This window comes from Vidua macroura, chromosome 10 (genome assembly GCF_024509145.1).
Source record: "Vidua macroura isolate BioBank_ID:100142 chromosome 10, ASM2450914v1, whole genome shotgun sequence".
Taxonomy (NCBI): domain Eukaryota; kingdom Metazoa; phylum Chordata; class Aves; order Passeriformes; family Viduidae; genus Vidua; species Vidua macroura.
The window spans coordinates 8210588-8236101 of NC_071580.1; the positions used below are offsets into that span (position 1 = coordinate 8210588).

At 42.8% G+C, this 25514-nt stretch overlaps 1 protein-coding gene across 1 annotated transcript in view; it reads right to left on the minus strand.

The window, feature by feature from the left end:
* Nucleotides 1–373: 373 nt before the first annotated feature.
* The window catches only part of MCF2L2 (MCF.2 cell line derived transforming sequence-like 2), a 137052-nt gene continuing 111911 nt past the window's right edge, over nucleotides 374–25514 (minus strand). Inside the window, exons 24-34 of the mRNA XM_053986444.1 lie at nucleotides 25384–25462; nucleotides 22250–22322; nucleotides 19038–19147; nucleotides 15126–15221; nucleotides 12486–12575; nucleotides 10320–10391; nucleotides 8556–8642; nucleotides 6365–6483; nucleotides 5708–5820; nucleotides 5188–5291; nucleotides 374–4044 (exon numbers count right to left, since the gene is read on the minus strand). Of these exons, the coding sequence (XP_053842419.1) occupies nucleotides 3944–4044; nucleotides 5188–5291; nucleotides 5708–5820; nucleotides 6365–6483; nucleotides 8556–8642; nucleotides 10320–10391; nucleotides 12486–12575; nucleotides 15126–15221; nucleotides 19038–19147; nucleotides 22250–22322; nucleotides 25384–25462 (1044 nt within the window). The 3' untranslated portion in view covers nucleotides 374–3943. The remainder of the gene's footprint in view (nucleotides 4045–5187; nucleotides 5292–5707; nucleotides 5821–6364; nucleotides 6484–8555; nucleotides 8643–10319; nucleotides 10392–12485; nucleotides 12576–15125; nucleotides 15222–19037; nucleotides 19148–22249; nucleotides 22323–25383; nucleotides 25463–25514) is intronic.

Consider the following 25514-nt stretch of genomic DNA (forward strand, 5'->3'; position numbering starts at 1 on the left):
CAGGTGAATTGAAGTTTGCCCCCAGAAATCTGGATACTGCATGAAATCAGCTCCAGTTTATCTTGCTCTGTTTGCACTGTGCTTCTACATTCTCATTTTTACTTGTTTGCCTTTCTGCATGACCCACAACTTGTATTTGGATCAATTAGAACTCCCTAATAAACACTGGTAGGCAAAAGCTCGCAGATATCTCAGGAGTAACTATTATAAAATCATCTACGACTTCCTCTGAGCTGTCTGTGTGAAGCTTTGCACTCTCCTAAGAGTAACAGTGATTCAGAACATGACTAAGGGGGATGGGTAAAGGAAAAAAAACCTACTCTGCTTTTTGACACATGTGTTGAACAAATTAAACTTATATTGGACAAATGTGTCAATTTTTTCAGCTCTGATAATGTGCCTTAACTGATAATTCATTTATTTCAAATAGAAAAAAAATCTCATTTTACTTGTTGCTTCATATAGAGACATTAACCACAAGGTTTTTTACTAGTTATAATTTTTATAAATTTCAAACAAAGTGTGGTTCTACACAGGTCAGAATGGCCTAATTACAGGAAGTTCATTTGCACACTTTTTTTCTTGTAATAAATTCATACATTCTGTATTGACTGGAAAAAAGGACAGGTAATTCTGTTCTCTTTCCCTGTCTGATTATCTCTCATCAGTCACAATATACAAATACATCATTATCAACACCATGGAAATCATGTAAGAAAAACAAACTGTACCAATTCTCAGCTGGGGAGAGGAAATATTAGCAGCTATTTCAGTCCAGCTGCAAGAAGAAATATGCATTTTGGATCTTTTTTCTTATTATTCTTATATATTTCTAATCACATATATATATTTGAAGTCTTTGAGTATTTTTGGAAAGGAAGTGCATGGCCTTTCTCATACCCAATCCTGTTTGAAATATCAAGAGTCTAAGAAAATCGTAGATAATAAAATGGCTTCTCATCACACACATGACCAGAACATGACACACACAGAGCTTTGCTGTCGCTGGCAAGAAAAGCCAGATTTCAGATGTGGTTTGGCTGCAGCTGTTTGAGTTCAAGACAACGAGCACTGGTCTGGTTCTCCACCTGGTGGGGTTCCAGGTGAGAGGAGAGGATCAGGCCTGATTCTATTTTAGCCTGGTTTGTTAAAAGCAAGACTTGTGTGTCATGCAACTGCCCGTCTCTGTTCGCCGTTGGTGCCAGGGAAGGACTCTGCAGCCCACCCACACCTGAGTGAGCACTTTTGAGGATGTGAAGTTTCTGAAGTTTTACAGAAGAGCAACAGAGCAGAGAGAGGAGAGCCCAAGCAAACCCTCATCCTGGAGGGCAGGTGTGACCAGCCCAGGCCCAGGAGCACAGCCAGGCACAGGGCCAGCAGCAAGGGCTGCAGCAGCACAGATTTACCTGGGATCTGGTGTCTTCTACAGCCAAATCTTAGTCACAACCATTACTTTTAAATGACTTCTAAATGGTCACTATAGCATCTCCAAACAACACTGAAATGAAATCCTTATTTGAAATCTATGATTTTTAGGTCCATCTACCTGAATTGGATGGTGTCAAAGACCTACAGACAGAATAAGCATACCCTAACATACACATTAGTCTTGCTGGACTTTACCAAATCATCTTCTAGACTGTACATGGAGAGTCACTCCCTTAATTATCACTTTGCTTGACAGAAATACACTAATTAAAAGACTGCCCTGCATACTATTTTAAAAACTCAAAAAGTCATCAGACCCCATTTTGTCTCATCAGCAAAGCCAGAAGGTTGTCTTTCCATCCTTTGTCCTTCCATCCATCAGCAATGTCACAAATCTTCAATTTGGCAGTTTCATACACTCAAGGTAACCATTCCCTATCTCTCTTTCCCACACACAAAAGTTTACTATACTCAGTAATGTGCAATCAAAGCTCCCTAGCCCTTCCCTCTCCTATGCTCAGGGCAGGGGTAGACAGCAGCACTGTTCCTGTGCAAAAATTACTGAAAGTAATACAGAAACCAGAATGAACTCATTTTAGAGAGAGGATAAATATTTGCACTATGAGAAAATGTCACTGCATATTTCCTTAGGGGACTGAAAGGAATCAATTCTTCCTGCAAGATGCTGATAACCACAGTAGACTAAGAGGATTCCTGTTCCTGAGAGCCTACATGTCACTTTTGAGGTAAATGACCAACTCAAAGAGGCAAGCTCCTACCTCTGTAGGACAAAAATAGCTTCCAGAAAGGTCCTTTAGTCCTGAACAGAAAATGTCAAAAATCACAGTTTAAATATGGAGGGTTAGAAGAGCCATGGGAATCAATCACCACAGTGCAACTTATAATCAAGCAGTAAGTCTTCATAGGCAAAAAAAAAAAAAAATCTGACTAAGCCTTTACCTAGTCCAAGGCTTTTTCTCAAACAGGACTATCTACCTGCTCCACAGCTATCCTGACTCACACACTAAGGTACTTGCTTCCACTGAGACACAAAGGAAAACATTCGAGTCCCTGCGAAGGTGAGAGCAGAAACAATACACACACCTACTGCTTTGCTCAGAGGCTCAGTTAGTAAAGAGTGGGTTTTGGTTTGCTTTATCTCCATTTCTAGTGCTTTTAGTGCCCTTTGTTATTTACATAAAGCACCACTAGTCTGAGGGTTAAACAAAACATCCCTAAGAGTGAAAGCCACTCACTCACTCTTGAGCTTCTTCTGGGTTCACTTTTACCAGATTGATCTTTGCCTGTTTGCAACTCTTACTCAATATTTATCTTTACCAAAGTACTAGCAGCTTTTGTGGGACCTAAGGCCCAATTACCATCAAAATGCCTTCATGCCTTAACAGCTGCTCTAAATGAGCTAATGGATTGTATAGGAATCATAACATCTGTAATCCCTTTATATTATACATTACATCCTTATGTGGCAGAGATTTGGTACAGTCCTTTCATTCAGTCCTGGAAAGAAGTATTTAACAACAACACTTTATCCACTCATTGGAGCATCTAATGCTCACTGCCTATTTGCAATGCTTAAGTATATTCCAAATGGGGGGTGAAATGTATCTACTCATAGCCCAGCACACAAGGAAAGCATGCAGTCTACTCAAACATGTGTCAGTAAATGGCATTCAACTGAATTCTCGGCACCAAATGCAAAGGGTTGTGATCCAGCAACCAGAGACTGTAGAGGGGGCAGAGGAATGACTTAGATTGTAAAAAGAGTTCAAAGTGTTCTTTGTCACAGTAGCTGTTACACATCTTCACTTCCCTGCTTAGCCCTGCAGCTCCCAGGCAGGAGCTGCCACCTGCACCGTGCCAGGTGTGGAATGTGTGCAGCAGAGCCTTCCCGGGCCACCGCAGAGGAGTCACGTCACTGCTGCACGGAGCCTCTCTGATGGTCCCAGCCAGAAGTCTCCCTTCCACAGCCACCCTCAAGTGGGGTGTTTTTGGTGTTGACTGACAGCAAAAAGGGCACATTTGTGACGATGTATCAGCTGGAATTAAGGAGGACCGGGAAGGCACAGCCAGAGGCAAGCAAATGGAAAAACCTCCAGGTGACCCCAGGGTGGAGCAAGGACTCGTAACCACCACGTGCCCCTCTGCAGTGATGTGGTGCTCAAGCAAAGTTGCCAAAAGGTGCGTGCATAGAGACTCTTCAGCTCTGCTGTTGGCCTAATTTAGGCCACATCTTCTGAAACAGTTTGATAATCAATGCAAGAAGCATTTTTCTCCTCTAATACTGAAGGTAGGTTTGATGTTTTCTGGATGTTTAATGCTCCTTTCCTTTTTTTTCCCAGCTTGCCAGGTGGACAGCACAGTTCTCATCTGTTCATGTTGATAAAACTTTAGTGAATTATGAACCTCAGAGCTTGTGAGAAAGGCAACTTTGATCCAGTGCCCACCCAAGATAAAGACAGGTGGACGGGGTCCTGAGGAAGGCTGGTCCTGCTGTTCAGCTGCCAGCCCTCTGTTCTGCTGGGAAACTTTTGGCCACCTCATTTTCCTTCGTGTCTGACTCTACTGAGGCTGTGCTGCAGGAATCGTTGTACATGTCTGAAAAGGAGGACATGGGCATTGTCACTACAATATGTCTACAGGGTTTTTCATCTACAGTCTTGAGGTTCTTTGTTAAAAGCCTGTAATAAAATAAAATATAAAATCACAATTCTCCTGCTCTCCTAATTCCTTCACATAAGGCAAGGGAGGCTTTTCTGGTGTGTAACTGTAATGTGTGCCTGGCTTTGTTTTTATTTTGAAGCACTGGACATGCCAGTGAAATGAGAGCCATCATTGGGCAGGTGAGGAGAGAACTGACCTGCTGTGGAGATGAACTCCATTTACATCACAGCAAAGAATCCTGAGGTTGAAAAAGGATTTCCTCCATTTAAACCAACTGACCAAAAAAATCAGAAGAGATCAGTAACTCAGAATAAAGTGCTGGTATCTTTCCATTGCAGATCCCCAGGAAATGGCTGTGCCAGATTTTGCTTTCTTCTGCTACTAGCAGAAAAGCAGGACACATTTTGGTAAATTATATTTAAGGATGGACAAATATTAGTCTAGAATTGTAAACCTTTGATCTGCAGAGTTGCTCAGATTCAGCTTTTCCAGTGCAACCTGTTTGGGTGTTAGGTCAGAACCAAAGCTGTGACCGGATGGCTTTTAGTACTGATTTGGCTGAAATCTTGCCAGAGCAGCCCTTCCTGCAGCTTTTAGAGCCAGCTGTGAAATATGATGAAGGCAGTAATGGTTCATGAAATTTTAATATTTTCAAACCTAGGCCAGAAGCACAGCCCTGATGCTGGTCTCCATCCAAAGTCTATCCATGCCAGGATCAAAGCTGTCTTGCAGGCACACCCTGTGTATGAGACACTTGGGCCCGCTGTAAAGCAGCCAGCCTGAGTACTGATAGCCATAGAAGTAGGATGGGAGCTTCAAATTCTGCTCAGAAAGGGGAAAACAATTAAGCCAGGACAAGGAAAGCTGCTGTGCCCGACTAGCTCTGACACCCAGGCACCAAATTTCAGGTTCGCTCAGCCATGTCACCAGAGACTGCAGCACAGACATGCACTCAGGTGAGTACTTCAATACAGAAGTGCACTTTTTACCCCTTTTTTTTTTTTTTTACTATCACATTCTTTTTCAGTATGGAGAAAAAAAAATACCACCAAACCAGTAACACATTTTCTCTATTACCTGCATTGCTGCTCTTCATTGTGTTGTTACTGTCCCCCTCTGCTGGCTGCAATATGCTGGAGGGAACCCAGTCGCTTTTCTCAGAGACCAGTTTCTTCACTAACCTGAAACTCAGAGAACAATCAGTGAATTTTCCTACATTGCCCTTTCCTGGGTTGTGTTTCTTAGAGGTGCATGTTTAGGCTATTATTTCCTCAACTATGGAAGAAGGCAGAGGACCCAGGGCAGTCCTACAGGTATCCACACAGAATCACAGAATGACAGGTTGGAAGAGACCTTCAAGACCATCAGGTCCAACCCAGCCCTAACACCTCAACTAAACCATGCACTGAGGGCCACATCCAGTCTTTTTTTAAACACATCCAGGGATGGTGACTCCACCATGTCCCTGGACAGACCATTCCAGAACTTTATCACTCTTTCCATTAAAAAAACTGTTCCATAATAACCTCTATTTCCATCTTTTCCAGGAGGTTCTGGCTGTTCTAGCTGTCCAGTTCTGTCTCTCTGCCATACTCACCATTGACCATTCTCTCCTTCCTGCACAAACTGCACTAAATCTCCATCCTCGAGAGTAAGAGAATCTGGGAAACAGCTGTCAAAACTGCCTTCGACCCGGAAGAGATTGCTCCCCTAAAATGAATGAAACAAGGCACCAGAAATACAATCACTATGGATGAAAGAGCACTCTGCAAGAGATTTTAGCTAAATACTGAAGTAGGCATTTCAAGCTGGCAGAGATTTCTTCTGTAGGCAAATGTTTTTTATCATGTCCAGGTTAAATATTAATCAAAATTTGGATAGACCTGTTCTCTGCATTTAGACTTTAGGCTTAACCCACCAGCCATTATTCTGATATAAAAATTGTGTTTGTGACAGCAGATGAAGTTATCTGGAAAAGTCTGAAATTATTTTTTTTTAAAGACTCAGAGTTTTCCCTCACTTTTGTAGCAGGCAAAGTGACAGATTACAAATATGGGTGACTTTTTATGATCCTCATCCTGATCAACAAAAGTCTTGTAATAATCTTCCAACACCCCAGATCAAATTTCCATCTTCTGTATTCCTACACACCCATGGATTTAAGGCTGGTACGACCCCAAACTTTGCAGGTTACATTGTGATCCTTAAAGAGAAGGAAGTTGTGCTGGGAAAGGGCAGTGTAAAAAGCAATTACATTGTTAGGGTTGGTCTCTTCCTCCAAATCAGAAGAGTTGGAGAGTTCATCCATGCTGGAAGGGATGGCTTCAAAATCTTCAAATGTGTCTAGAGAAGGCATTTGTCTGCTGGGCCAACCTTTTCAAAATACATAAGCCAGAAAGAGTTAGCTATCAGACATTAGCCTCTTTGAGAACCAGTCTGTAAAATAAATGTCACAGGTCCACTTCCCAGTCTTCCACTTACCGAATTGCTGGTACTTTTTTATAGCTTATTCCATGGCTTTGCCATAAAAATTATGTCACAGCCATTACTCTGTCTCAAAAACCTGCACCACTCACTGTGCCTGGTGTGAGAGCAGCGTGTGTGACTGCAGTGTTCACACCCATGGATACTCCCAGTGCTCAGCATTGCTCAATCCCCTCAGCTCAGGAGGTACAAAAAACAAGGACCAGGAATCTTCCTGCAGAGCAAATGATAACTTGTGCTGACATGACTTTCAGAGGGCCATGATGATTCAGTTTTCAGCTTACCTCCATATGTTTAAGTACAAAGCCATGGAATTTTGGTTGACTTCTTATCTCCATCTCACCCTAAAGTGATAATACCACCTGAGCAATTACAAGACTATACCCTGGAGCAGGCTGCAAGTGCAGGGAAGGGACAGAGTAAACAGCAAGGCACAAAGACAGCCAGGGTGGGGGGGTGAGGAGAGATCTCAATCATATTTGTGCTGTTACCTGTCTTACTGCATGATTTTCACCAGAACCATCCCAATCCAGTGGAATGGACTCAGTGGGAGATTTCCAGCCCAAGCTCAAAAGCCAGCCTCTCTTCACCTAGAAAGGCATGTCCGTAGGATGTGTCCTGAGGGAAACTGAGACTGAGCCTTATAAGACCTGTCTGCCTGAGGCTCCCATGGTGCAAAAGTAGCTCAGGCTCTTTTGTGCAGATGGCAACCATCATCTGCACTTTCCTACACTTGATGCCTGTCCCTTTTCTGGTGGGGATGGGGATAACTACAGTTCAGCTCAGAGGAAATAGACCTTGCATCTGCCAAATGTTTCTGCAGCCCTGAGAGATACAAGCTGAATGGAGTCAGTCAATTTACCATTGCCTTCCTAATTAGTGTACCTGCTGGGCATTAGCTGATTCACAGGGACTTGGGCTGAGCAGATGCTGAACTAAATTCTTTACATCCTGTGGACCTCTGCTCTCTTTAAAAAAAAAAAAACAAGGTGAAGCTCTAGCCACAAGGCATGGAGACAGATGCTCACACAGTGGGATTATGCACATCCCAGCACTCTCAACCCACACCAAACCCTGGCCCGAGACAATACAAAATGCAAGCCAGGCAGTTCAGGTAGTAAACAGAAAAGTGACCTGATCTGGGAGAAATAAGTTTATTAACCGGTTTATTTAATCCCTCCCCATGCACATCCTCCCTGCACTGGTTCGTGTAACACGGTCATGCAGCTCTGCAGCCCCTTCTGCCACCCAGGGATTGTCTGCTCCAACAGCTGCAGCCCAGATACAAGGGACACAGGGACCTTCTTCCAGCACAGCTGCATCCCCAGCTATCGCCCCACAGGTATGGTCTCATCATCTGTGCTTTTAAGGATGCAAACCAGCCTCTGAAGTGACGCTGTCCTGTACCAGTTTATTCACACCAGCAATACTAGCAAAGGTCTAAACATACAAGAATACTCTGATTATAATTAACTTCAAACTGCTACTGCAATTTTAGTTCAAATTCACAGGCTGGACTACAAACACCAAGAGAAAAAGATAACCCTCTACTCCATTAGACAAAGCTTCCACAGTCTTTTGCCACTGTCATTTAGAAACCTCACCAGCAAGAATTCCTTACAAATACATGCATCAGCCTCCCCCTTCCATACAAATCCCTATTCTAATTTCAGAGACTAAGAAACAGCTTGTTTTTTATGCTTAATTCTTATAAAATAAGACAGATCAAATTCTGAGCTCTCTTGCTTTCAATTAAAATAATTATTTTCAGCCTGACCTCAGAAAACCAGAATCTGGGGCATTGTTTCTAAGCTAGTGATCCAAGCTTTTTCTTTCATTGTTGTGATGGGAAATAATATTCACCAAAAGAGAAGACTCTCCTTATAATAAAGAGAGTAAATATTATCATGAATTTAGTTGCACTCTCAAATTGAGTTTACTAATAGTTTAATTTTGTTTACCTGTCTGTGAAGCAGATCTAGGTACGGACCTCGTGGTGGAACCAGCATTACATTTAGTCTGGGCCAAAATGGTGTTCTCAAAAGCATCTGTGACAGGAAGTACAATTTGTGTCTTCAAGGTGAAATAGTGACCAGACAACCAGTACAAAGTGAATTCCTGCATCACCTCTGCAACTGACAGTCTCTTTAACAAACAGGTGGACTGGGGTCCAACAGTTATAAAAGAGGAGACACATGACCAGCACAAATGAGTGAAAGGACAGCAGCATTCCACAGAAAAACTGTAAGTCTGAGAAGGACAGAGAACAGCGAAATGAATCAAACAGAAGCATTGATGTTAATTAAGGAAGACAGTTGCTGAGTGAATAGTGCAGTGTTCTATTTCATTACAGTTTCCTTACCCATTTTTAACATATTTTCCTTGCAGCTTTTCAAATCATTTTGTAGGTGATAATTTATGGTTTTGATCCTAATCTATACAGCAGCAAAAGGGGACCAGGGAGACCAGAAATTAATTATTTCACCCCTGATGAATGCAACAGAATTTTGGGGGGGAATCCCTTGTATTATTACCTCAGTCAGAGCCCTGGCAATAGCAGCAATATCTTCTGGTAAAGGGGTGATAATGTTCATTGTTTCCTACTTAATGATACTCAATCTGGTGAGTGATGCTGTGCAGCAGTACCTTGTTTTTAACCTGTGAGGAGCAAGTCAGTTCTATGCTGCAGATAGTTCTTGCACCTTGAAATCCCCTCTGCCCCTGCAGCCACAGGGGATGCTGAGATCAGGGCATCTGCCAGTGCGGAAAGCAAGGCATAAACCCCACACTTTGGGAAACTCTGGTGCTGGGTGCCAGGATGGTTCTAAACCAAGTGCCAGGAGTCACTGGCAGAAGGAAATATTCTGCAAACAGCAAAACTACTTTTGCTGTCTCTGAATTGTTTCTTCCAACTTCTCTGTTCCTCTTCTGCTGGGAGTGCCATGGGAGATAGCTCTGATATTTCACCAGTTCCATCACTGACCTGTTCACTGGCTCTTCCTACCAAGTTTTTGTGCAGAACAACACAATGAAAGGAGTCCTCAGCCCACATCTCTCTCCTGCCTGTCCTGCAGCAGAGGTACCTGGCTCCTTGTGTCCCCCTAAGGCAAATGGTCAGGGGAAGGGGAAGGCTGACAATGGAAGTTGATGATCTTCCAGTGGCTGAGGAACAGCATCCCAATTTAACTCTTTGGTACTGTTTATTAAACAGTAATTTATGAATCTGCTGCAACAGATTGGTGGAAATTCTGCTTGTCTGAAATGAAACACTGCACCTGAAATGGCTATTAATGCACAGTCTAGCCTCCCCTGTAGTCTTCATGCACATGGCTCCTGCTTCTCTCATCAAGAGTAGACACCAACAAGGGAAGAGGGATGCAAGTGGCCAGACTGCAGGTGAAGATGAAAAGTAGCCCCTTGGCTCCCTGCTGCTTCTCCCTGTGGAGGGAGGCAGAGCCAGGCAGAAAATCCAGATCCAGGTAACAGCCTAGAGCTTTACTTCCCAAAACAGGCTGAGAACTGGGGGTTTAATTTAGGCCCATGCCTAGGTGAATATGAGTGCAGGGGACAGGCAAGAGAGTAACAAGCTGTCTTTATCCCAGTTATGCAGATAAACTGACCCCAGCCCTCTAATGAACTCCAGTGTCACCCACCAGCTGTGATGAAATATGAATTCAGTGAGTGATATCAAACAAGGTTTTCATGCAGGATGGAAATACTCCTACCTTCAAACCCCAGGGGAGTTGGGTCACTCTTTATTTCATGTCTCTTGACTTTAACTGCAGGAACAAGGGGACCTGTGTGGAGTTCATAGAGTCACAAGGCTGTAAATATTGTTAAAGGAGAAACTTGCTTTCCTACCACCTGAAAACACTAACTACCTAACACTTTTAATTTTACCCAGAAGAAAGACCAACCCCTGGGTTCTAGGTGGTGAAGACACAAACTTCTGTGAAGGGGAACAGACCCCTTTTGTCAAAAGACATTGAGACATCACAGCAGAAGAATCTGCTTCCCTTCAGGTGTCTCAGAGGCTCCGTCTCACTCTTGCCCAGGAGATGGCACTAATGCAGCCAGACCCGCAGCGCCCGCCTTCAGCCGTGAGGCTGGCAGGGCACAGCCCACAAAGCCAACACTTTTGACCCACAGAAGTGGGGGACACCAGCCACAGGTCCATGTGCAGCGCCTCTCCTGTGCCCCGACTGCAGATGTAGGGGGAGCTGAACTGTCAGGAGTGAGGATCAGGCACAGCAGCAGCTGCAGCCTCAGAAGTGATGACCACAACAGCCTGGCTAGGTCTGCATCTGGGCTGGTGCTGAGACAAGACTCAGGCTTCAGTTCTTTTGTCATCTGAAATATTTTCTTATAGCAGATGCTGTAACTAAAACACTTAATTGAAAAGCACTGATTCTGTTTTCTAGCTTTGAAAATCATTGCAGAAGTCGCTTTCTCAGTATCCCAAGAGATTGCCAACAGTCTTTTGGCAGACAGGATTCTAGGATAGAACTTTCTGATATGAAACTGTAACGAATTTTAACTTTCATTGCAATTCACACATGCTGTCTTTGATAAACCACACTAAAGAACAACCCTTGTTGCCAGTTTTCTTTGTAGAGATGTGATTCATTCTGTTCCCCAGCTTTGAAAATAATTATTAGGAAATAACTCAGTCTTCCCATAATTTAGCAACTGATCATGTATTTCTGAGATGTTGCTAAGGGCAAAAAGCTGTAATAACCTCTTCTCATGTGCTATGCCCATCACTTCCATGTGAGGATGTTCTAGTGCTGTGGTCTAAAGGTGCTGTCAAAGAAACATTTGTAGGTAGTGAGACTATCACATCCTTCCACTGCCCATCAACCCCACCGTGCCCTCATCCCCTGGCAGCCTCATTACAGCCAAGGATGTGGCTCATCTCCTTCACAGCTGTTCAGAAGGCAACAGATACTCAGCAACTTTCTTCCTGACAAGATTTTTATACAAATTAACTCTGTCATTTTGCCTTCTATTTTGATTTGTGAATTGCCCTGAAAATCTTAACCTTGCAAATCAGTTCCTCCAGTCCATTCCAGGAACTGCCAAAAGGTGGCATATTCAGAATTCCATGTAAAACCATATGTTGTATTGTCAAAATTATCACTGACATGTAGGACATGTGCCCACAATGCTACTGATTTTCAACACAATCAACTTGCCTAAATGCATGGGTTGCTTTTGAGTTTAAATCTAGGCACTGGTACAGTAACTTATATTTTGTAAGTGCCTTTTCTAAAGCTAAATAAAGCATATAAATAAAACTTCCATAAGCTCCCACACAAACTGCTTGGAGTTCAGTGCACTAAGCACCCAGCTCCTTTGCACTTTGGAAAATCTCCCTGCAAACATAGTTTCTAATTGTAACAGTGATATTGCTAAACATGATTAAAACTGGCATCTATTGCTCCTCTGGCTTTGACTTGATTTCAGGCTTTCTTGATATCTGCTATGCAATGAGGAGATTCTCTCCTTCTTGAAAGCAGAAATCCTAAAGAGCTTTAAGGAAACAGAAATAATTTCAATTGAACCTCAGTTAATCCAAACTAGGGAGAAGTTGGAAACCTAACCCCACATCAGCCAAAAATTAATCCAATTTCCATGGACACTTTTTGAAGCCTACAATGGAGAAACTGGGAAGAGTCACTCTGTGTGCTGGCAGCACACCTCAATACACATTCCGAATGTCCCGAGCTGCCTTCCTGCAGGTGCTACACTGGTGCTGACTCTTCTTCTACTGGAGCCTCCTGCCTTTGTAAAAACTGAGCCTGAGGTGCTCACTCTGTGAGCAGCATTTGGCAGTGAATGTGCCAGGCAGCAGGCAGGGAGGGGGAGCTAAGCAAGCAGCAGGACAGTACCTTTGGTGACAGCAGAAGCATTAACTGTGGTGCTGATGGAGGAGGCTAGGGAAAAGCGACGGGTAACTTCTCTGTCCTTAGACTCTGGATCTGGGAGAACAGACAGATGCAATGCAGGGCAGGGTTAGAGGTTAATAAGCACTGAGGGTAAAAGATGTTCAAAGCAAAGCAGCAGCTGGAAAAGGGTAAAGAAATGAAAGGTTGCTCCTCTAAAACAGAGAGAAAAAATACCCTCAACAAGGTGAAAAGCACAGAAAGTGTTATTATGAACATATTTTCAAAGCAATTCTAATTGCACCAATTTTAATGTTTCAGAAAAGAGCCATGCCAATTATTATTTTAGCAACCAACTAGTGTCCAAGTACAGCTACAAAACACAGAGAAATGAGCATGATGGCTGGAATGGGCTGTGCATCTACGCATGAGGTTTGGATCATTTTAGACACTGAACTGTTGTTCTGTGATGACTGACCTGAAATACACCAAAAACAAGCATGAATGGTTTGGAGTTCACATTTGTCATTTCTAAAATTTGAACGTGTGAATGTCTGAAAATATTCTCCAAGCTTCCATCTTTACCAGTGCAAACCAGCTCGGAGAAAGTGAAGGCTACATAGTGGTTTTTTGTTTCCTTATTTAGCATCCTGCCTTTTCTCTAAGTCTGCTCAGGAGTAAAGACACGGCTTCCCCACATTTCACTATGAGATGTGCTGGAGTTGTGCCCACCCCAGGGAATATGAACTTGGCTCTGCAAACCAGGATGGCTAATGCTGACCCAGGGGTGGGGAGATGCAGGGTGCTTTGAGTGTGGCTTTGGATACACTTCAGTGCCAGCTCTGGGATGGCTGCCCCAGGGATCTCTGCACTGATGGAGTGCAGGATGCCAAAGTTTCTTCTCCAGACATCAGCATTTCTTTGACTAAAACACCAAAGTGATCATATACAACATTTTCCAGCCTGTCATATCCAGCCTAGGCAGACAGTTCAGCATTTCTCTGAGTATCCATGCTCCACTGCCAGTTGATACCCAATCTTGTTTTCACCCTAGTTAGTTGGGGTATTATATTGTTCAGATCTTCCTTTTTATATGCTCTGGACAGGAGCAGACACAGCAGGTCTGAACCAAAGTATGCTCAGCTTAACACACCATCCTTCACCATGGCCAGTTACAAAAACCTTTAGACAAAGTCTTGAGGAGCAGGACAAGCTGATGGCACACACTTCCCTGTTCCTTTCTCCCATCTTCCAGCCTGCCTCAGCAGCCAGCCCTGCAGTGCTGAGAGGCTTTGCCTATGGCCATGACCACGGCCAGCCGGTCTGTCTGCCAGCAGCTCCCTCTGGGCAGGAGCAGGTCAGCACCACAAAGTGAAACAGGACATTGTGCAAGAGGTATTCCACAGGAATCTCAAGTAACCAGACCCAGCAAGGCTTTGAACTCAGAGCACCTACAGCTGAGGGGTTACGAGCTCTTCTGGGCTGTGCTTCACTGCCTGGAACACTGAATACAAGGCAAGACATTTCATATGACAAGAAAAACTCAGATTAAAAAGTAAAAGAGGCCCCAGACAAAATTGTAAATCTAGACTAGCAAAAATTACAGCATTATTTCTGAATTCTGTGTTTTGTCATTGATTTTCCTGAGTCACAAGATCTAAAATCCACTTATTTTTATATTCAGACATTCAACTTTGTTTGTCCATCTTGGATCTCGCTACTACATACAGCCTTAATCTTGTAGCCAGAATCTTACAGTAGTGATGACTCTTGGTACATTCTTATCTACTTTATCACATTATAATTTAATGCTTCTGTATTTCTGCTTTTATGTTTTCATCTTGGTTCTTCCTCCTTTGATGTTCACCCTCTCCATCACTGCATACTAACCCTTTGTCTCACAGAGGAAATACTATTTATCAGAACAGGAGAAAAGCCACACAAAAACAATAAAGGGAGTAATTACAGTATCTTTTCAGAAAGTGCTTGTAAGTAGTCATTCAATTAAATTTCTATTCACATTGCTTTTTTTTTTTTCTCTTCTAAAGTCTCTTCTTTGTACAGCTGTCACAGGAACTTGCAATGCTCTCTGTTCATGGATATCTACTAAACATTTATGCACAAGTTCTCAAAACACAGCATTTTATGGTGTCATATAACATAATTAAGTGGAATAAAAGCCCAGATCTCCTGAATTCTGATTCCCCACTAGGCCACAACTGAACAATATTTGAAAAAACAACATCCAACCAATGAATGATTTCACACATGAAAATCTCATGTAGCACAACAGATATGATACTCTTTTTCTTCAAGCCTGTAAGCTGCTGAAAGAAGACCATTTAAAACCAGTTCACACTTGGACCCTTGAGAGAAACTGGAAACAAATGTTATTTGCACTTTGCACCAGTAAAAGACCCAACCAGCCAACCCAGAGGTTGTCTTGCCAATGCTGCTGTGGGAGCAATTTTTGGTGACGGTGTCTTTGAGCAGAGGAGCCACTTGTGTGCACCAGGAAGGAGCATTTGGGTGAGATGCAGCAGCACTTTAGGAAAGGATGATGGATGGCACCATGGGATGGAGAGAACATTGTGGGAGTGCAGGAGACAGATGGCCTGAGACCAAATGCTGCATTGGTGATTTTACCTTTGGGTGGAGCTCTGCGGTTGGAAAGACCTTGCAATGTGAATCGCTTTCTAGCAAGCGCTGTGCGCTCAAGGTTAAGGCTGCTGGAAGCATCAACTAGGAGAGAGAGGGAGAGGGAAGAGAAATAAGGAAGGAAGGGACAGCTGTTCAGCTTATGGGAAAGGAAAGGTTAGCACTGGATGACAACTAAAAAGAAATCAATAAATTTTGATTCAGTTCAAGCCTGAGCAAGAGCTAATCAATTAGAAAGGTGACATGAGGTCAGGGTGAATAAACCAGCGGAACCAAACAGAGCCCCTGGGTTGAGTTTGGCTCACTGAGTTTCAATGGAGAACAACAACAAAACAATACCAAAGAATAACAGGTGAAGGGAGGTAGCTCTCATCAAAAGAAAATACAACTTAGCAGCAAGCTAGTGCCTTCTGTTATCATCATTGGTTGGAACAGCAAGGTGTTGGAGAAGAGAAGAAGCCTTGCAGTGCAGGACATGCAAGTGCTGGGAGCAATCCCTCTTCTGCAATCCAGCACTGGCACTGAAGAGTCTGCCCTCACCAGCCCTGTGGCTGGTCCACCTTCAGCCTTACCTGCTGAAGCCTTTCTAAAGCCTCTGAAGCTGGCAGAGTCATGCAAATGATCTCCTGATTTGCTGGGATGTAAGGATGCCATGCCAGCAAAGCTCACATGCCAGGCTCCTGCATGAATAATCAGCCATGCTGTCTGACAGCTGCCTCTGCAGAGATCTGTCACAGATGGATCGAGGTCCTGAGGCTCTGGGCTTGAAAGATACTCAGTTACTCACATTGCAGGAAACAGGACCTAGATCAAACCCCCAGATCCACACATTCCTGCCAAATCCTCCATCTGCTCCTTTCTTGGTGTGGGTAGGTAACACCCAGAAGGTTTATGGCAAAGGAGCAGGAGAAAAAAACATGTGTTGGGTACCTGGTTCTGAGCCTTGGGATTTAACCAATAGATTTTCCTCCTCTTTAGTTCATACACTGTCACATGAAAATCTTTAGAGGGACAAATGAAGACCAAAAGTACAAAGGGAACACAAAGAGACAGTGAATCCACACTGACAGACAAGCTGTGCTTCCAAAGGAAAGTGCATCCCATCACTTCCTGATTTGCAGCCAAGATAATCCAGGATCTGAGGTGCCTGCATGCATAGGTGGGTGTGAGAGGAACAGATTTTAACACAGAAGAATTATGTCACTCTGGTTCAGCTCCTTCTACCCAGTGCCAGCTCTGGGCCAGGCAGGTGCACCTGGTGAGAAGCTGCTCCCAAGCAGTGGATTCCGCTGTGGGGCTGCCTTTGGCTTTCAGTCTGTGTTGGCCATTCCCTGCCATGGCTGCTCCCACTGCCAGGCAATCTTTGAACAGATACTGTAGCTTATAAAGAATTCAAAAACTGGTATATAAAATATATTTACATTCTGTTTTCTTAGGGCAAGAATATCCAGAGCATTTAATTATCAGAGAGTCCCACAGGGAGTACAGCAGTGCCTGTGCAGAGGGGTGGGTTCCTGTGTTAGTTCTTCAGCTCTGCAATTGAATCACTTCACTGAGGGACCCCTTTGCATTTCACAAGTCCCCACAGCCTCTCAGCCCACAAAGCATTAGATACTGGTCTATAAAGTCATGTTGTCTCCACCTGAGTAATTCAAACCTTTTCCTTCATTCTGCAGGTATACCAAATAACCCTGGAAATTATTTCCAAAGATAATAAGAACCAGGTCCTGATGGGCAGCAGGATGAATGAGACCTGCAATGCATACTTGTGGCACAGGAAGCCAACAGCATCCTGGGCTGCATTAGGCAGAGCTGTGCCAGCAGGTGATGTTCCCCCTTGTCTCAGCACAAGAGAGACCCTCCTGCAGTGCTGTCCTGTCCTGGGCTCCTCAGGACATGGGCATACTCCAGTGAAAATCCAGTGAAAGGCCATGAAGATCATTAAGGAATTGCAGTAGCTGACATGAGGAGAGATTGAAAGAGCTGTGATTGCACAGCCTGGAGAACAACAGGCTCAGGAGGATCTTACAAAATAAAGAAGATTGAGCAGATGCTTCTCAGTGGAGCCCAGTGAAAGCATGAGAGAGGCAACGGGCACAAATTGAAATATGGGAAATTCCATTTTAAAATGTGAAAAAGCCTTTTTACTGTGAAAGGGGATAAACCTAGGACAGTGTCCCCATGGCAAATTATGGAGTCATTGTCCTTGGAGCTGTTCAGAACTCAAATGGACATGGCTGTGAGCAGCTTGCTGCAGCTGACCCTGCTTTGAGCAGGGCAGTCAGACAAGGGGGTCCCCACAGGTTCCTGCAGGATTTGCTCCCGTTTTATTTCAAGGCAGTGACTCCACCAGTCAGGTCCACACAAAACACTGGTTTACATGAGAAAACTCTGCCACAGGCACTTGTCAACAAGAATAACAAAACTGAAATAGCTTGTAATAGTACCCTCCCCTTCTGTACTACAGAAACTCCCCAGTATTTTAAAATAATCTGTGTTCACATTAACTACGCTGATACTGGAAGCATTTTCCAGGCAGTAGGTGGCACAAAAGGGACAGTTTTGGCAGAGCTCCAGGCTGTGTGCCGAGTGTTGGGACATTTTTGAGTTCAGCCCCCTGCAGAGCCCCAGCGGTAAGTGCCTCACAGGGACACAAACTCGAGTTTTGGTGGGACATCTAGAGATGCTGGAGAGCATCTCTGCAGAGCGAGGTTTGCAGCTCAGGATGCACAGGACACCCGAATCACCAACCAAGAATGGACTCACTGCCCAGCCCTGCAGAAGAGCCACCCACCCGAGGATGAGGATGCTCTGGGCTGAGCCAGTGGGATCCCAGCCAGAGCCCTGAGGAGCTGCTCATGGGAAAGCAGAAGACAGAAGAATGACAATCAGCACGGAATGTGAGCCCCGTTCCCACACTCTTGAGTAAGCTGGACAGTTAGAAAACATCAGTAATCTTCCTGGATTTTTTTTTTAAGGGTTTCTCAATTTAAAAGGAAAAGCTACTTTTCTGCTTTTTGAATTAGAAAAAAAGTCTAAATGTTTTAAAAATAAAATTTTACTGAAACAAAATTTTAAGATTGGGTTTTTTAATGAAGAACCCATAACTTTTTTCCCAGCATGGAAACCTAATGCAATTAAAAATCTTTTAGTGAATAGCCTATTTTTCCAAGAGAGATATTCCATTTTCTTTTAAAATATCTTTATTTAAAAAGGGCCTGTTACTTTATGCCTCATTTGGGCATTAATCTCTTAAGACCTCACAATTTTCTTTTCTCATATTCGTAGAAAATTCTTTGTTCAACATTAAGAAATACTGCCTAAAAGAGAAACTGCTGTCAAAGGATTTTCTCTTCCTGCTGTCAGATGAGATTCAGTTTCTTTATAGTGTTTAAGTTCTGTTTTATAGAAGATCTATTGTACTTATGGCCTCAAATAATAGAGGGACTTTCTGTGACTGCCTGTGGGTTTATTTACTGTACACCTGAGGAGAACTGATATACACAGAGGAGGCAAAACTCTCTCCTTGACTTAAACAAAGAAATCAGTTAGCAAAGTCTGTAGAAAAAAAATTTAAATTAAATATGTCTAGAAATCAACTTCACCAGGATGCAGAAGGTTAAAACACATATGCTATTGTCCCCTAAGTTCTATTTTTAAACAACACAAGTTGTATACAGAGCACTATAAAGCATCAAAATTCAGACTTAAATTCCAAACCTGGTAATGCCTTTTGGTGCTTACAAATTTTCATGGTACAGTCATTCAGCTTTGTAGCATTGGTTTTTTGATGTTGGGTTAAAACAGCATAGATTTAAAGTATCCTCATCAAACTCCAGAAATATGTGCAAATATAAAAATATTACCCTTTGGGAGCAAAAGCTCTGTCAGAACTCCTACCTCTCTTTTGTCTGGCGCTGGGACTGGAATTCCTGTTTTTATTGTTTGATGCATCCACATTTGATGTCTCAGATTTGTTTTCATATATACTTGATGACTTCCTGCTATACCTTGGGACAAAAGAAATACAAAAATAGTAACAACCTTGGTTAACATCTAATAAAGCACTGAGCACTAAGCATTCTTTTTTTCCACTCAGACATGGAAGCCTAAGAAACAAAGGACTGGTTTTACAATGCTGTGTGCTATAAAAGCCTGCATCTGTGCAGGCATGTGTGGTGGGAAAAACCCATCCTGCCTCCTCTCCACACCACACAGTGAGGGATGTGCTTCATCAGAGTTGAGAAGGGGGAAATGGAGAAACAAGCTGATTGTCTGCACAAGTTCTTTTTGCAAGTGCAGCAGATTTGAAAGGTTGGAGTGGGAAGCCAGGTAAGAAAAGACAATCCAGATTTCCCATCCTTTGCAGCATTTGTCTCCAGGAGAGAAATGGATACTGGATGGTCATGTAGAAGTCATACCATGCATAGAGCAACATATGAATTCTATTGGCTTCCCCAACATCTGTTTCTTCTGCTCTTTGGAGCATGAATCCCAGTGGGATATCCCTGTCTGCAGCTGAATCACAAATGGGAGGATCCACCTTGACAAACCTGCCCAGGTACTGGCCTTGGGTAATGGGACTGAGGCCCCTGTCCCAGGTTTGTAGGACATTCAAGCTGCAAAGGTTTTCTTGTGGTTCTTTGCAAATGTCTGGTGGTTTAATTTGGGTGTTTGACTGTTATCTTTGGCAGACTGCTCCACACAAATAATTTTATCTACACATTTGAAATACTCTTTGCCAAAGTGCCTGTTATTGACATGTATCAGCAATTAAACTGCTGCTTGCAATTAACACATGAACTGCTAAACTTAAAGTTCACAGGGTTTGCTCTGCTGTAAGGGAAGGTCTGAGATATCATTAAAAACTTAAAAACATTTTAAATACTAGAGATTTGTAAATACCTTTTCTAAATATAAGGCAGTCCAGAACTCATTGCTTTGCATTTGAACTTCTGACCTGTTTCTGATGGATCTTAGCAGGGTCTCTGTTACCTCCTGTACTAAATCAAAATGTGATTTTGCAGCCTAATATCGGGTACAAAATGGGGCTCAAAATAAACATGGGAACAAATCCAAAGCACACTCACATTTCCTTATTCTTTTTCCTCTCTTTCTTCCCAGCTAGGCTGGGATAACTGTGAAATATGCAGCTGACAGAGTTAAAGATTTACAGCTGTGAGAAAGACACCAAGAAAATACACACGCTTTTTTGAAACAGCATCTGCAGCCAGATTCCAAGAGTTTGTGTTTATCCATGTTCACAGGATATTTTTACATGGATGTATGACTACATCAGCCATTTCCAACAAAGCAGATAGTTAAGCAGTTAGAACAATAGACTATTTAAGTTTCATATGTTTAAATAGATTGGAAAACAATACAAAGGGATGACTTCATTATCAGTGAAATACAGCAGCTATCCCTTGAGAGAGATAGAGCAGCAGTAGATACCACAGGGCATCCCAGTTTAGGATTAAACAGTGAACCTTGTGGAAGAACTTGGAGAGAGAGAGAGAGAATTTAAATAGATTGAACAGGACTTGGGGACAATCAGTAACTGCCTGTATTAAGGACACTGGCTCTCAGTGTCCCTTTTCCCAACACCTCAGCTCCAATCCCAAGTCAGGCCTGCCTTATGTCATGGAATTGTAGTCCCAAGTGATGTTGGTGGCATGTAAACAGTAAAGGGGATTGTCTTTGTCATTGAACAGATACAGCTTGGGGAGGGGAAAGCATCCTGCAAACAGATTTCCCCAATGTCACAGCAGAGGTTTGACAATTCCCAACAACAGCAGAGTCACTGTCACACATGGGCAACCCAGGAGTAGGTGTCTGTTGGGTAGATAATATGCCAATGATTAATCAGCCTTCTTCTGCTGGCAGAGCACTGATGGTGCTGGCTGCTCTTTAGCAAATGCTGTCTCCACTGGCCTCCAGCACCTCTCACAACTGGAGCTGCTTGGTCATGTCAGCTATGAGCACAGATTGTGCCACGTGGTGGCTACTGCAGTCCAGCCTCTTCCTTCCCCTCCTTGTGTCCCCCCAGCATCCCAGAACAGGCTGCAGAAAGGGCTCCCCAATCTGAGGAACTCTGGATCCACCATTTCACATCAACTCCTGCAAAGTCAGCTTGATGCTGCAATTCCACTGCCCTTGCTTATCTTGGGGACACCCTGATAAGCATATAGCATATTACAGATAATGGGACACCCTGAACTTTGTGCCATTCATCACAGCCCAGAGCATTGTTCTTTAATGAAGACTCACTGTATTCTTCCTGTTCCTATAATAACCCAGCATTTGGAGCAGGAGGATCTGACCTGTCCTTTTCTGGCACAGTTGGCAGAGTGAGGACAACAAACACTTCATTTTTCCTTTGGTTTAATCCACTCTAGGACAAATAGCTGATCACATGGCCTTTCTTCCTGGAGTTAATTTTCTGTTGACATATTTTGTCTGTAATTTGTGCTCTGGAAAATCTCACTTTAAGAGCCTTATAAGAAGGATGCACATCTGGATTCTTCTGAAACATTTTTGTGATTGCACTTCACATCTTACTGGAATAATTTTCTCCTATCCCCAGGGTGGTTCTGCTGAAAGATTTCCACCCTTGAACCCTTAAAAAAGCAAATTAACCAAGCCTAGAGAAAATATGGTGCAGGATTAATAGCACTACATCTGTTTAATATTTCTTGCATTGAGTTGTACAGCTCTCAAAGGCTGGATGTTACCTGGGATGTCCTGGCTTGGTTGAACCTGCTAAAATTTTACAGTGATATCCCATGCCAACTTACATTAAACTTGCCCAGCAACTGGATCATTACAAAACTTGGAGCTGACAGCTCCATTTAAGATCTTGGAAATGTTCCAATACTTTTTGTCTAAATTTGAGTTAATCTTTGAAATTAATTCTGCATTCTGATATTACTTCTTTCCTGAGCAAACCTTTATCTGCATTTATATTCTTTAGAGAATTTGAAGACAATTGAGTAAATTCATACCCAGGAGGCTAAACACAAAAACCTATGAATTTATATACTCCAAAAGCACAAATGCAAGTTTGTGCAAGACAAAACATGGCCCTGATATGTCAAGGCAGCTGTAGTTACCTGCTTGCATTGGAGGAATCCATTGGTGCATGATACACACTCTCAGTGATTCTTTGGTGCAGCTGACTTGCTTCTGTTAAAGAAAAAGTAAAAAGAAGTTGCTCCAAAATGTGTAAGTTTCTTCTGTGTTTATGTAGAAGACAGAGAAAGAAACAGGAGAGGATTTTGACTGCCACAGAAATCAAAATGGAATGCTTGTACTTTAAGAGAAGGGCATATTAAGACCTTAATGAAACCTTTTAGCTCACCAAACAACTCTTCTACTCACTATTTTTTCACCACAAAAGAGATTTCTTTCCCTACTACCTTCTGTTTCTCCGGTACCTCTTCCTAGCTATCTGCATGATATTGATCTGGAGAATGGACATAATGGCCTTTTTCCCAGAATACAAGTTTTGTGGCTCACAGCTTTGTCTGGATTTAGCAACATATGTCCATCAGTCCTTTTGCATATTCAGCCGCATAGCAGAATATATCCCCACCTCTGCAGAATGCTTTTGCTCAGCATCCTGGACCAACAATAATAAGAAAATATTATTCATATGCCACTTGTTCACTCTTTTTACAGGGCTGCAAGGTAGCAACATACTTGTACATTGTCCAGTAAATGCTGAGTGAAGAAAAATTATAAGACAGTTGCTCAGAGCCTGGATTTCAGGGCCAAGAGAGTCAAACACTGAGAAGTGAGGAAGTAATGGAAGGAGCTGCTTTGAAACTCTCACATTGCTGAAATCCCTGGGCTATTTCACTCTGGAAAAAGATGAACCTCCTATCAGTGAAAGAGAAGTGACAAGGGGATGGGGCAGCACTGAAAGATTAAACCCAAGTCCTTTGTTGGTGGGGTAGAAATGTTCATGCTGACTGAGGAGTCGGACGTAGCTCCATTCCTGGTTTGGCAATTGATTCATGGCCTTACACAAATCCCTTAAGCTGTATCAGTAATTCCTTTCCCTGCAAGAGACAGCTGCATTCTTGGGGATTGATAGAGCAAGGGGTTGCCCAAAGCCTGATTAGCATTCCATGCTCACTGCAGTATCTGATGGGGCTGGGTACACACTGAGTGTTTGGACACAAGTGACCCATATTTTAAACTATTTATCCCACCTTCCCTGCCCCTCACTCTTTCACCTCAGCTGGTTCCTTCCAGCATTCCAACCCCCTGTGCAACTCCTGACAACAGTCATTAAAAACAGCCAAACAAACAAATATATCCCTCTTCCTTCTCCCATTGCAATGTTCAGTTGTAAAAATATCCAGTCTTGGATTAAGGCCTCTTCTTCTGTGAGTCATTAGAAAAAGAAAATTTAAAACCACAGGACAAAGCATGTGCTTCCTGACACCAGTTATTGTAGTAAGGAGTTTGATTCATGTGATCATTTGGGAAAAGGCAACGGGAAGAGTTGCAATAGCATATGAGATACAATTTATATCCTCTGTTCTGCTGGATTCACAAGGAAAGCTTGACTTTACTCATAGAGTAGGATGAAAGTCACCCTTGGATGGTTTCGAGACCAGACTGAATAAAGTCTTGAGTAACCTTGTTTGACCAATAACTGACTGACTTTGCTCTGAGCAGGACCTTGGACTGTGATGTTCTGAGGTCCCTTGAAACCTGAAATATTCTAGAATGGTATGCTCTTAGGGCAAAACAATAAAGAACATCAAAATAGAAATGCTTCAATCAGTCTTGATTCCTGTATATTTTTCTCTGGAAAATGCAAAGTAAATCTAATAGCTGATAGATCTTGTATCCTATAGAGATTTCACAAATGCTCATCTGGGTAACATACAGGCTTAATTTCCTTTGCCTAGAAACACAAATGGAGGACTAGCACTCTATCATATTAAATATGTACATTTTCTCCATTAGCAACTCTTTGCGGTAGCCTAAGTAACCAGCTTTTATACTTCAGAAGCAAATATTACAAACCATATCAGAAAGTCTCTAGATCCAGTCCTGAAACTGCACTAACAAGAATCTTGAGGTCTTTCCTCAGCAGTTCCTGATGAGCTAATCACAGTAAAATTCAGAATAAAAAGGAGAAAGGATGAAGACAAGATCAGTAACACAAGACCAGAGTAGTAAACATTGTAAATAAGTGTATTGTTATGGGTTGGATTCAATTGCTGAGGCTAACATTCACAATTGTTTCCTTGTACCTAAGGAGGATACAAGAACTCATTGTCTTTGTGAAACAGGCAATGAAAATAGAGGTGAACTCTAAAGTTAAAGCACAGACACATGTTTCCACCTTGGACAAAATCTGCTAAGGAATTTGAAGGATGTGGGTGGAGAGGCTTTGCTGACCTTGCTTTAAAGAGAGATGAGTGTATGAGAGAAGCAGAAAATGACAGACAAAGGTGAGAGGCAATGGCAAGATTCAGGAAAAGTCTGTGGGGTTTTTCGTCCTAAGAGAATAAATAGCATCTATGATAGCTATCATCACCATGTTCTTTTACTATCTGAAATAACCTGACTGAATTTTGTCTGTCTGGGATTCAATATATCATATAAAAAAAGGGTGTCATTATCTTAGGTATTTAGGAGGCTTCGATCATTCATGGTGTTGAACACATCACAAATCACCTTCATAGTGACATCTCAGTGAGAGAAAAGTGTCATGAACCATGTTTTACAGGGAGGTCACTAAGATGGAAAGATGGGCCAACTGACATTTAGAACATAAGGTGGGTGACTAGATTTGAAACAAAACCCCTCAAAACCCAAACAAAACAAAACAAACACTAAGACAGAGGAGCAGTTGCTGTGTCCAGTCATGGATGTGGAAGGAGACCTTTTGATCCAGGAGACACAGAGTGCACACCCCATCTCCTCACATGCTGAGGTAAAAGGATGCTTCTGCAGTTGTGGCTTGAGAGGGACAACAGAGGAAAACCATGTTCCTTGGACTAACTGTGAATGCAATAGTTATCCCTGTCACTTATAAAAGTCCAAGAAATTTTCTTTGACTGGGACATGGCTTTAAATCCCAGCAATGCTGCAACTGCCCAGCTGGTCCTTGCTGGCTTCACTGGGGGTACTGGCTGGCACTGTAAGCTGTCCCAGGCCCATATTGTCACACACAGCTACAGGGGGAAGGACACATTCCCAGCTGCTGCTCTGTGAGCCCTACCTCTGCATGCCTCCAGCTGTCCTGTCAGGACTTTGCGGATCTCTGAAATCCAGGTGTTTTTCAGCTCAACAGAAGATGCCTGAGAACAAAAGAGGACAAGGCAAAGCAGATCCAGTTAAAACGTGCTGCCA